Here is a 13,501-nt window from a genome sequence, read left to right as displayed (position 1 = left end):
TCAGAAAATAAATACCAACCCCTTGTTATGTTGCTACTCAGAGAGGTATCTTCATGAAATATGTAACTTTATATAAAGATATTCTATAGTAAATTAGTACAATGCAATTTAAATAGGGAAGAAACAGGCCTCTCCCAGAAGGAAAAAAAAACAACCCTCCAATGAGAAGCTGTCTGTGGCCTGTGACCAGGTGGAAAATTCCTCTATTGAATGTAGTTATACAACAGCAACAAGGCAGGAAGAGACTTATTTTTGCAGGAAGTATTACATTATGCTGAGCTCTCTTGCCAATTTCGTTGTTTTATAATCTTCTTCCTGACTTAAATAATTTTCTCTCTTCCCCATAACTGTGCTAAAGAGTTACACAAATGACTAGGCTCACTAATTCAATATACAGAGAGAAAAATCAACCCAACGCAAATGTATACACAGCACTATCAAATCCAAAAAAACAACCAACAGTGAAGAGAACAGGATTTTACCCCATATAATCCATTTAATTTAGCTATACTGGGTATTCATAAATTCTTAAATATTTTAGGAATTTAGGTTAGAAATTAGATGGAAGGGTGATTTTAAAATTGAAAGTACACCTCCATCCAAACATTGAATATAACAAGTTAACTACATGAGAAATTTTAATAGCAATCACTCGTCTGTATTTTCATTTTACTTTAGAATATCACATTCAGGGCACTACAGAAGGAATACTTATAAAAATGTAAATCAAGACCTTCAAAAAACTCATAAAACACATACTGTCAATACCAATTATGAACAAGTGTTAAATGTCTTTTGTAATTTCAAGGACACTTGGAATGTTCATATTTCTTTAAATAATCATTTATAGCAGGGGTGCTCAACCTCCGGCCCGCTAGCCAACTGCAGCCTGCAGACCCATCATACCTGGCATGTGGGGCTCCCACGGGTCCTAAAATTTGTCAGGGGGAGTGGTGGCCATTAATACAGTCACCTTCCCCCCCTGACAAATCCCCCCAAATCCCATTCCCTGGATAGCTGTTTGGAACCAAACTATGCTCCCTTCCCACATGCGACTACACCACAACCCCTGCTTCTGGATCAGGGACAGACCATGTCCCCTTCCCTCCCAGCTGGGCTAGGTTGGGGCTTGGCCATGCCCACTTCCTCCACTAGGCCAGATCACACCCACTCTCCTCCCATCGGGGCTGGGCCACACCCTCTTCTCTCTCTCCAAAGACCCAAATCAAGCTCGTTTTACTTGCAGGGCTATGTTGGAGCCAATTTGGCCCCCCACCTCTGCGCAGCTAAATGGTGCCTGCTGTGCCTGCCCAGGCATCATATCAGAACACCAGCTGGATCCAGCGTACAGACAGACTGAGTGCTGGCAATCCAGCCCGCTGGGCAAAAAGGTTGGGCACCACTGATTTATAGCCTAATGAAAAAAAGGTCTTGGCTACCCCAGAACGTTTCCATTTTACTCATGAGCCTGACATTTTATCTTACCTTTGATATGCTCTTCTGAAAGCTTGGCACGGAGCTGTTCAAGATCTAAACAATGCTTCTTCTTCAATTCCTCGATTTCTGAGATATATCTGTCTGACAAATCCATCTTCATTTTCATCAGATCCTCCTTATACTGCAGTGTGAGGGAAGATCTTAAAGAATGTAGATCATTTCTATGTTGTTCATCCAACTGCAATCGCAAACAAGTAAGTTCTTCCTGTACAAGACACACATTCATAACAGAAAGATACCTTTATATTTCAGATACTAAAAATTAGTTGGACAGGAACAGTGCACGTAACACATTACAAATTTACAGCTCCATTTTCCAGTCTGCCTCCCCAGGCCATTCTTGCTTCCACTCCCATACTCACTTTGGAAATATAGAGGTCCCAGAGTACCAAGGCTTAGAGAAAGCACCTCGCAGATGTGCTCCTGGATAATTTTCTCAAAGAGCTTCCCCAGGACCAAGGTAAGACTAATGGGCCTATAGTTTCCTGGGTCCTCCTTCCTCCCAGGAGAAATGCAAAGCAACAAGGAGAAATGCAAAGTGCTGCACCTAGGTAGGAAAAATGTCCAGCACACCTACAGCCTAGGGAATGACCTGCTGGGTGGCACGGAAGTGGAAAGGGATCTTGGAGTCCTAGTGGACTCCAAGATGAACATGAGTCGGCAGTGTGACAAAGCCATCAGAAAAGCCAATGGCACTTTATCGTGCATCAGCAGATGCATGACGAATAGATCCAAGGAGGTGATACTTCCCCTCTATCGGGCTCTGGTCAGACCACAGTTGGAGTACTGCGTGCAATTCTGGGCGCCCCACTTCAAGAGGGATGCGGATAACCTGGAGAGCGTCCAGAGAAGGGCCACTCGTATGGTTAAGGGCTTGCAGACCAAGCCCTACGAGGAGAGACTAGAGAACCTGGACCTCTTCAGCCTCTGCAAGAGAAGGTTGAGAGGTGACCTTGTGGCTGCCTATAAGTTCATCACGGGGGCACAGAAGGGAATTGGTGAGGTTTTATTCACCAAGGCACCCCCGGGGGTTACAAGAAATAATGGCCACAAGCTAGCAGAGAGCAGATTTAGATTGGACATTAGGAAGAACTTCTTCACAGTTAGAGTGGCCAGGGTCTGGAACGGGCTCCCAAGGGAGGTGGTGCTCTCCCCTACCCTGGGGTTCTTCAAGAGGAGGTTAGATAAGCATCTAGCTGGGGTCATCTAGACCCAGCACTCTTTCCTGCCTATGCAGGGGGTCAGACTCAATGATCTATTGAGGTCCCTTCCGACCCTAACATCTATGAATCTATGAAAATATGCCAAAAGGCAGAGCAGAGCTTCAGCAGCTGAGAAAATATGTAGGGAAGTAAGAAGTGCCCACAGATACCTCAGTATGGATCCTGTCAAGAGTCCTGAAAAAAACAAATTCTTGGCAGGATCCATGTATGTCACAGAGAAAGGATACTGCTTGCTTCATTTGTAATAGCCCCCAAGAACCCATGTCATGAGCCAGGACCCCTTTTTAGCACTCAGCCAAAAACCAGGCAGCAGAAAAGACTTCCCATGCTTCATGGTAACCCTCAAAACAGATATTTTCAAGCAAGAATAAAGAAACAAAAAGCAAGAATCACACATCACAAAACATACGTTTTTCTTTGATTCTGTGAAGTGTATATAGCATTTTGTTTAAAATACTACCTCCGTATGTTACATAAAATAACAAAAATTTTAGCAATACAAGGCAGCATTACTATATCTGCTATTAACTCTGTGCTGAGTGGTAAGAACCAACTGTCATTTTGTGTGCAGATTTTATGATAAGCAGTATGATTTTTGTTACATTGAAGCTACCTTGTGTTGCTCTAGTTGCTGATTTAGCTGGCAAAACACATCTCTTCTCTCTTTTTCCGTTGCTTCTTCTAAAGATATAATAGAGGAGCTGAGAGGCAAAAAAAATGTTGAAAATGAACGTAAAATACATTATAAAACCTTGAAACAGATTAATGTATTGAGTTTTAACACGCCAGAGGTTAGGTATGTACACAGCAACATCTAGTCAAATACTCTTGTATTACCATTAGGATTCCTACAAACACACAACATCTGATGACATACTAAAAGGCTAAAATTCTTTTAGGCAAGGCAAGGTTCTTTTTGGGTTGTTTTGTCACTACCCAAGAATTTAAAATAATAATAATAATAATAGTAATAACAAAAACATCACCTGATATCTACAAGTTGATCTTGGCTTGTTTCTGACTCCATCAAAGAATATTCTTTCACTTCTTGCAGTCTCTGATGCAACAGTGCTAATTCTTCTCTGTAATTCTCTTCAGCAGCCCTCAATTTCTTTTCAAAATAAATTCTCAGTTGCTCCAATTCAGTTTCATGTTCACGTCTCTGTTGCTGCTGGTGCTGTTCAAATTCATGCTTTAAGCATTCTATTTCTTCCACGTGTGATGTACGAGCCAGGAGCTGTTCTTTTAGCTCTGGGTTTCAGAGAAGATAAATAAAACCACACTTTTAATGTTTAAAATACACACTCTCTGGGCTCAATCACAAAAAGAAAAGCCATATAACAGCTAGGACTGGAAATAAAAATCTTTCCAACTCTCCCTTCAGAGACACAATAATCCCACCTCAACATTTTTTGGAAAGTGCAGCAGGGTAGATTTGGCTACAAATTAAATAACATGCAAATCAGGAGGTGGGAAACCCTCCCCACCCCAAAAATAAAATCACACAGCTATGTCCCCATCTACACAATATTTAGAAATGCCACACTTTTGAAGCTACTCAGCACTATAGGTAAGGTAAGTCAGTCCTACTCTCTTCCTTGTGCTCCACCACACTGGAAAGACATTAATTATTATGCAGAGTTGCCATGACAGTTAATCCTTTCACCTCCTAGTGTAACCACCAAGTAGAAATACTAATTTAATCCAAAGCGCTTGCTGTAACAATGCATTTAACCCAGAAAGAGCCATCTTAGCACAAAACTACCTGAAAAATTTAACCCTGATAATTACAAGTAAAATGTATCTTATCTTGAGCCTACTTTGCCGAGGCATTGGCCAAGTTTACACTAACCCTAACAGATCTAGAAGTAGGTCATCTGGCCTGTGAAGCCCTGCAGTCCAGAGCCAAAGTATGGTGCCAAATGAGTTTGACACCCTTGACCTAGAGAAATATAACAGAATGGTGCAAACCAGCACAACTTCTTAAACAAGGTACCGCTCTTATAGGAAGTCAAAAGAAGAGTGTATGTCACACAATCATTAGACTTGAAAACACAGGAATACTCTTCCAGAATATCTTTAAGATCCTCTGTATAGAGTTTGTGACTCGTTGGGAAATAACAATGATGACAACAAAGGACAAATTAATTATCATTTTTCCACAAGTATGGAGATTAGTTAGATGCAAAATAGATCCATATTAGGGCCAAATAACTGGGAAAAGTAGTATATATCAACAAGGAAGACAACTTTTTTTTGTGGAGGTGCGGGGAAGAAATTTAAATAATTCAAGGATGGAAAGGAACACGAGTAATTTCAAAAGGCCTTAAAGTTAGATAACCGGGAAAATGGGTTTATAAACAGTTTGATTTCTATATAAATGTTGACATATTCTAAAAATTGTATATTAGGCTTCAGGATGCCTAGCTTGTCATGCATTGTGAGAAGAATCAGAGCAGGCTGACTGAATAAAGAAAAAGATCAACTAAAAAGATCTATTAACTATAAAGATCTATTAAGAAAATGAACAATAATAATTCTGGTTTATATACCCATAGCATGTCTTCACCTGGACCAGTAGGTTGCATTTTGGTCATATCATCTCAAACCAAAAGAAGCAGAAATAGAAAAGGATCCAGAGAATGGTAACACGAAAGATTAGAAGGATGGAAAAATACAAGAGATTAACAAAAGTTAGGACAATTTAGCTTGAGAGGAGGTGAGTTCTCGAAAAAAAATATATACATTTCCAAACAAAAGGAAAATGTTATATCCTTAACCATACCAGCAGAGAGGACAAAAGTGAATGACATTCCCAGGCATAGACAAATGTTTAACAATCGTCTCAAATAGCCATAGATCAAAATATATAACTATATAGTGTAACTGTTACATCCAGCGTTCCCCTCCAAGATGTGTGGCATGCATGGCCACTCAGGCGCGCCTGGCAGCATGGCATGAGCATGCCCGAGCAGCTGCGCAGCTTAGAGGGAATGCTGGTTACATCTACATAATTCTGTAACAATAGAAGTAAAACTGCTCCCACCTTAAGCCTGTTTCAGCCACTGTGAATGTTAGGGAGATGTAGCTCGCTTCTACTGCTCTAGGCTCATGAGAACATAACAGAGTATAACCGCTGCTGAGCAGCAGCTTGCTGCTCCTCCCTAAATGTATATACTTGTCCATACCCTCAGATACATAGATAGCCCCAATAAAGTTGCATGTTATCAGTGGTCTTTAAAGTTTTTTTTTCATTACTGCATCACACGTGCAAGAGTTTGTGCATATAAAAATGTGGCCATATCCAACTTCACTTACCCCCCAAATGCATCACTCTCCTAACAGAAAGTTTGTTAAATTAATGATGTGCAGAGATGTTGATGATGTACCATAAGCCTCTAAATTAGCATAAAATATTGCTTTTAAGACTATGCTCATTAAAGAGATATTTACTGTGCACTTGATGTTGATCATATAAATGACTTATTTCACCATCCCTCCTTCCATTTTGTCTTCTCTTAAATAAAAAGTCAAAATGTAAGATTGCTGCATTGTGAGTTTTTTCATACAACTAATTAAAACTGTGCAGTATTTCCTGATACATCTTTACGTTACATTGCGAATATGCCGGTAAAGAGCTAATGTTTTCACCACCATTTTTTTTTTGTTGAGTTTTGGATTCTATTTCAATTTAAAACCCATGCCATATCCAGGAAAGCCAATATTAAAAACAAATCATAAATCAGCATTATCATCTTTAATTTAAACTGAAAGTGTTTTGCTTAGGTTTTAGGCTTTGGGGATTTTTTCATTTAAAGCTATTGAACTTAGGACCAAGAAGAACAGATGAATTATACATTCCTTTAATTCTTACAAGGTCATCAAAAGAAGAATCTCACTTCTGCAAATGTCATAAAACTGTAAGGGAAAAGTGACCCCATTAAGAGGTGACAGCAAGAGGATCCCTCTTTGGGAACACAAGGTCTTTGGAAAATGGAGAACAAGAGGCTTGTACAACTTCCCCTCTTCCTTTCCAGGTACCTCTTTCTGAAGACCTGTGAATCTTTTAAATTAATTTTACTGTCACTAAGAAAACACCTATGCAGCTAACTTCAACACTAGAAGAAAAACTCTATTTTGGCCTCAAAAGTACTAAAAACTTCTCAATTGTGAGGCTTTTGATTTGTAAATTTTAAAGGGGACCCAAAAATCAAGCTAATGAAAACTTCCTGTCTATGATATACGTAACTCTTAAGATTTGGCTGTATGTGGCCACTGGAAACTAAACTAAGCAGACAATCTGTCCAACCCATCACAGCAAGTCCAGCTGAACACTCCCATGATTCCTTACTCATCCAATACATAGTTAAAAATTGTTTCACACTTATTGTAACCTTACCACTTAGTTCCTGTCGACTTGCTCGTGTGCTATCAAGTTGAGACCAAAGCTGCTTGATTTCTTGTTGTGATTGAACCTTTAGTTCTTTGTGTGTAGCCTGCAGTTTCTCCAGCTAGGAAAGACATATTAAGTTTAGTGGGGGAAAAAAAGTTTCATTTTAATTGTTGCCTGTTTGCCCACGTTACAAACAGCCCAGCAGCTACACAGTGAGAGAACTTTGGTACCAACCAGAACTTTAGCTCACAGTACAAGCTAGTGGAGACAGAGGGAAGTACCTAACTACTCATGGATCATCCCTTTAACAGAACCAAGAGAGCAAGCCATCTGCTCCTTGTGTCATAGTTTCATAGTAGTTAGGGGTCAGAAGGGACCTAAATAGATCATCTAGTCTGACCCCCTCCCACTGGCTGGAGCACACGCTGGGATCACACAACCCCAGATGGTGTTCATCCAACCTCTTTTTTAATTTACCCAAGATAGGAGCGAGGACCACTTCCCGAGGAAGTTGGCTCCAGATCCTAGCCACCCTAACAGTGAAATAGTGCCTCCTAATCTCTAACCTGAACCTATTCTCCAGCAGCTTCTGGCCATTGTTCCTCATCACCCCAGGTGCTACAGGGGGGAATAGGAACCTTCCTATTTGCTGCTCATCTCCCCTAACAAGTTTGTACGCAGCCACCAAATCTCCCCTCAGCCTCCGTTTGCTGAGGCTGAACAGGTTCAAGTCCCTCAGCCTCTCCTCATAGGTCCTGCCCTGTTGCCCTCCAACCAAGCCTGTCACTTATGTCAGGACTGGAAAGAAGGAAATAAATCATTCTGTCAAGAAGAAAAATTAGGAATCAGTAAAAACATAAAGACTGAGGAAACAATTAAATCAAACTGTAGGAAAGGCCATAAAAGCTGACTCAAACTAGTTAGAAAATTATGAATACCAATATACTTGTATCTACTTATACTTTATCATCTTAATTTTGGTATACAAACAAGGCATATATCCCTCTGCTTTTTCCTTTGCTCAAATTTAAGTTAAAAAAGCTTTATCCCACACCACCAGTGAATAACTTCTGTTCTCTGTACACTGGGTTCTTTATACACATAAAACATTCAGAATAAAAGGTTTATTAACCTGTTGCTGAATCTCCTGTTCTCTTTCACTGCTTTTCCTTTTCATTTCTTCTAGGCACTGGTCACACTCAGTCTGAATCTGCTCACGTAGTCTTATAATAGCCAGCTCATGCTGGTTCTCCAGATCTTTATATTTTGCTGAAAGACAAAGTTAGTTCTTTTAAAAATAGCAAATAAGACTTTTCTTCCTGAGAAGTCTCTCGTACAGTACTACAATTAAGTAACTAAACAAAGCACAGATGTACTTATCCTAACCAATATGGTAACTAAATTGTAAGTCAAAATTGCTCCCTCTCTGGGTTGGTAACAGCAGGGGCCAGTTTAATTTGTAAAAGCATCATCAACTAGTTAGCTCAGAAACAACTCCCAGTTACCTGATGGGCACCATATAAATACTTACCATATTTACTTAAATATACAATGAGGTTTCCCCACCCCCTATCACCATAGGGAAAAAGCCCCTTGGGTTTTATATTTTCATACAAGGAAACATCATTAAATACACTGTCTATCATTAAATTGCTGCCAAAAGCAGCATGTGCTTAATAATAGAAATCAACTATAAAGCTGATTAAATGCACCCAAGACTAAGCATGACCATAAAATACATGACCCATACTGGGCAAACATACTGATGGGAACTTCACACAAGAATAGGTTAGTGCAGTCCATCTGAATAAGATCTATAATAGTGCCCAATGCGCCAGGCCCTCTTGGTACCGACTCTTTTTCAAGTCATACTGAGCCACTCCACTGCATACATTTTTTACTTCCTCTCCACTCCCACAGCTGAGCTGGCACCTCTCTTTCCCATTTCTTTATTCTTTATTTCTTTTGGACATCAACAAATGGGGCCCCAAACAGTACACTCAGAATTCCTCTGTTGCCCCCTCTCTCAGCCTGTTTAGTATGATTAGTGTGGTCCTGCCCTTCATGAGGTTGAGCCAGACCAGGTTGCCCTGCGCCTCATCTGCATATAAATTTTTGGAGGATCCCAGGACTAGTAACAAGAATACCCAGTTCCAGTCATGAGTGGGCGGCTAATTAGCACATGGATCCTGTATGTGTGTGTAGGGAGGGGGCAAGTAATCTAGAGCGCGCGCGTGCACGTGCACGCGCACACACACACACACACACACACACACACACACACACACACACACACACACACACACACACACACACACACACACACACAGTAGTACTGGGCTGTGGGGTTACCATGGCTTGAAATGCTGTTGACTCTGCTGGAACCCAGCCCAATGAACTATATGGTAAATTATGAGCCTTTTGGCTTTGGATTAACATCATGCATAATTTGTACTATATATAAAGTATGTGCCAAAGTGCTGCTTAAAATTGTGTTTATGGGAGTATTTGTGCTAAAAAACGTGCAGCAGTTTAAAAAAACTGCATTAATTCAGGATGAACTAAGTCTATGGGTACCTATAATAATTTGTCTATATGTAAGTACCTATAGGTATGTTTATTTTAAAAGGTCAACGTTTTCAAATAAGCTTCTCAATTCCACATCCTCAGAGAGAGCAGGGTCAGAGAGTAAGAAGGGAGAGAAGAGGCTGCAGAAGTTGGTGGGGAGGGCAGAGGCCAAGGGGACTACCTGACATCCCAGACTTATTTTCCCTGGTGTAGCAGCAGGAGAGGGACAAATTTAAGGCAAACCTCCAATAACTAGGTTCTATACCTGGAAAATTATAACAAATGTATACATTTTCCATATATAGAACCTAATTATTGGGGGGGGTCATCTTATATTCTAGGTTGTCTTATATGAGTACATATGATAAATAGTAAAGACAGATGGGAGTTGTAAATTTGGATTTTTTTTCCACAGAGCTTTGTGCCCTCATAATTCCTAATTCCTCAGTAAATATTAACCTCAAGCAGCATCAGGGGGACTGCAGAAAGAAAACTATAACAGATCACTGATGCTATGAACAGCCTCAGAGGTCCACAGAACAGATTTATCCAAAGAAGCTTCCATTCAGTGTTGCTGGCAGTTGGGAATGGAAAGGACAAGGATAAACAGCTGCCCAAGGGTCAGAAAAACATTACTCACTACTGTCTGTGTTGTTAAAACCTGCTGTCACACTTACTTTCAACCTGACCTTTTTCAAGAGACAGACTCTTCAGCTCTTCTTTGACTTTTTGTAGTTCTGCTTTCAGAGCTTTTTGCAGTTCATCCAATTCAGTCTGATGTTTTTCAGATAGCTCCTCACACACCATTTTTAAACACATTTCTGCCTCCACTGCCCAGTCTCCTTTAAGGGTCTACAAGAATGGCATACAGGCTTTAAAAGTAGTTGCACTCATTTGGTAAATAAACAGTATTTTTCTACTTTTTAATTTTACTTCCCATTTATTTGCACCTTTCAAATATTTTTTTAGTAGAAATAAGAATCTCTTTTATCAACTTTGTTTTATTATATAGAGTTTTCTCTTCCAGTATAAAATAAGAAGCTTATACCTCCAATGTTTGGATGTGTTTCTCTTCCATTTCCAACTCTACATTCTTCCTCAGGTCAACTGCAAAATACAAAGCACTGATCACAAAAACATGAAATACTGAGTTTGAGTTTATATGTGATATGATACTAAAAATATGGAAAGGTGTATTTTATTTTTAGCATCAAATTCAGGATCAGAAAGCATACAGCAGTATGATGTACTAACACTGATCCAAAGCTTCTCATACATTGTATTCTGAAATCTCAGCTTTCTTAAGAACTAGCATCTAGTTGTAAATAGTTGCAAAGAAAACCTTGAAAGTTTAACTGGAACAGTAATGACAAATTAAGTCTGCAAGACAGTATTCAATTAATAGAGAGGGATCAATTGTCCCATTCATCTTAATGGTTAGTCTTGGTTTTGATGATGCTCTTTAAGTTCTATCAGGGACTAAGTGAGGCCCTAAGATTTTAAAAGACTATCAGCTACCCTTCTGTTCACACTGGTAAAAAGCTCTAAGCAGCCTTAAATGCTGAAAGTGGAAACACTTCAATAAAAAGTGCACACATGACTCTTAGAGGTATGTTTTATGTGCATTTTTTTATGAAGTACATGATGTTTCCCCTGCCAGTCTGCCAGGTTCTGTCCTCAAACAAGTCTGCCACATGATTTCTACCCAAGTTACACAAGTGAACATTTGGATTCAAGTAGGCATGAGGTGCACTGAAGCCAGATGAGGCTGCTAATTATGGGACAGTCCAATACTCAGCAGTCATAAGATTAGGCTCATAATTCCCCAGCTTTTAATACCTAGTTCATCTTGATGTTTCAGTTCAATTTCTTCTTTTTCCTTCTGATTGTGCTCTTTAATATGCTCCAATTCAAACTGATGTCGGCTCTGCAGAATCGCTATCTCCTGAGCACGCTTATCATTGAGCATCTCCCGTAGTTCCATAAGGGCAGTCTCCTTCTCCTTTCTCAAGTTAGACTGAGTCAGCTCCAGCTGGGATGTGTGCATATTGCTTAAACTTAGTCGTAAAGCTTCCAGTTCAAGATTGTACAGTGTCTGTAGTGGGGATTGGGGGGAGGGGGAGGAATGAAATATGCACCCTTTTTCTATATCAAGTTTCAATTTCATTAAATGCCTTCAAATGTTATTGCTTTTTGTAATACAGAATGCCAGTTTCTTTATGACAGGTATGGAATATTAGTAGAAATTGGATTCAAGTTCTGGTGTGGCCTGCAGACTCTTTTATTAATGAGTCTTTAGCATATCTCCTTCTAGCAGCAAAGCCCGTTTGATATTCTACCAATACTTTTTTTCCTTATCTTTTTCTAAAGTTTATCTACTGACAGCCAACTTTGTCAGCCATCTATTTCCATGCAGTAATCTCAGAAAGGAGAGAAATGGCATACTAGACAATTTTTTTGCAAAAAAAAAAAATTGTCATAAGCACTGCTAAAGATTTCCAATTAACTTTCAAATGCGTCCAAAAACATCATACTTCAACACCTGCCAGAGGCTATATATTTAGTATCAGATGTGAAGGAATATCACATCTGAAGGAATAACTGGCATCTGAAGTGTTGAAACAGAACCAGAAATATAAAGCATTGATTTAAGATTATACTGCTAAGAGATGCAGTACTGAAACAATTATCAGAAGCTGGCAGCAAATTTTATGTTGGGTTAAATAACATACAAACAAAAAAATGTAAACTCAAAATTTAGGGCATCTATACATGAGCACTGAGGCCACAGATGCACTGGAAATCCAGCAGCACAATTGATCGAGTCTTCTGGACCACAGCAATTGCCACACTCCTGTATCAGTGTCCCTGTGCTAAAAATGGCAGCAGGGGTGCTTGAACTAAAGCTCATTGAACACGCTTTAGTTCAAGTGCCCCTGCTGCCATTTTCAAGTGCAGGGACACTGATACAGGAGATGCGGTGGTGCTTAAATTAGAGCAGCTCTCAGAGCCACTCTAATTAAAGCACCACCCTCCACCTCCAGAGCACGTGTAAAAGTGCCCCTAGAGATTAAACTAACAATTAGATTTCTGGAATGAATGTTTAAAAATTGATTAAATATTTAGAAGAAAAGGAATTTAAATTTATGTAACACGCTTATCTTTAAGTATATAAGCAGTCCCACAGGCTTTAATGTGTAAATTCAAGTAACATTATATCTGACCTCTGACCAATGAGGACTATGTAAAAATCAAACTGATGGCTTCCTTTAGTAGAATTCTGAACAAATCTAACATCCATTTTTTTTTTTTTTAACACAAATCTCTTCATCAGAAACAGATTACAAAAGAATTTGTTTCTTACTTTTCACCTCTCCCTCCATTCTTAGTCAATACTGCACATACTTACTTGAAAATAAGCAAGCTTCATTTCACAAATTGAAATGCCAATTACCTTTAGGATCACTGATTGCCGAGGACAGTATGTTGAGGACACTGGAGCCCTCACATATAAATTATAGCTGGTGTCCTCCAATGCAGTATTCTCTACTAATACTTCAAATGTAGTGTTTGAGATCTCCAAAGAGTGGGGGTTTTTGTGAAAGTACGCCCATTTTCAAACATACCTGTGACTGGAGCTGAGCATGCTGAATTTCTACTTGATGTCCAGCTTCCATTTGTTGCTGAAGTTCATCCAATACTTGTTGCTGTTCCTCAGATAACATAGCCCGTAGCTCTTTCATTTCACCATCATGTTTAGCAATAAGTTCAGCAATTTCACGATCATGTTCCCGTTCATGAACCTGCAGACAATTCAGTA

At 39.6% G+C, this 13,501-nt stretch overlaps 1 protein-coding gene across 10 annotated transcripts in view; it reads right to left on the bottom strand.

The window, feature by feature from the left end:
- The window catches only part of PCNT (pericentrin), a 132,723-nt gene that overhangs the window by 86,724 nt on the left and 32,498 nt on the right, over window positions 1–13,501 (bottom strand). For 9 of the 10 annotated variants that reach the window (XM_059727198.1, XM_019492094.2, XM_019492095.2 and 6 more), the window contains 9 exons: window positions 13,308–13,484; window positions 11,521–11,776; window positions 10,730–10,788; window positions 10,359–10,533; window positions 8,246–8,382; window positions 7,120–7,231; window positions 3,707–3,971; window positions 3,334–3,421; window positions 1,486–1,702 (listed from right to left, as the gene is read on the bottom strand). In XM_059727198.1, coding sequence (XP_059583181.1) covers window positions 1,486–1,702; window positions 3,334–3,421; window positions 3,707–3,971; window positions 7,120–7,231; window positions 8,246–8,382; window positions 10,359–10,533; window positions 10,730–10,788; window positions 11,521–11,776; window positions 13,308–13,484 — 1,486 coding nt within the window. The remainder of the gene's footprint in view (window positions 1–1,485; window positions 1,703–3,333; window positions 3,422–3,706; window positions 3,972–7,119; window positions 7,232–8,245; window positions 8,383–10,358; window positions 10,534–10,729; window positions 10,789–11,520; window positions 11,777–13,307; window positions 13,485–13,501) is intronic. The other variant, XM_059727196.1, reaches the window with a different exon arrangement.

Source organism: Alligator mississippiensis, chromosome 4 (assembly GCF_030867095.1).
Source record: "Alligator mississippiensis isolate rAllMis1 chromosome 4, rAllMis1, whole genome shotgun sequence".
Taxonomy (NCBI): Eukaryota; Metazoa; Chordata; order Crocodylia; family Alligatoridae; genus Alligator; species Alligator mississippiensis.
This window is presented reverse-complemented; position numbering and strand designations above follow the sequence as displayed.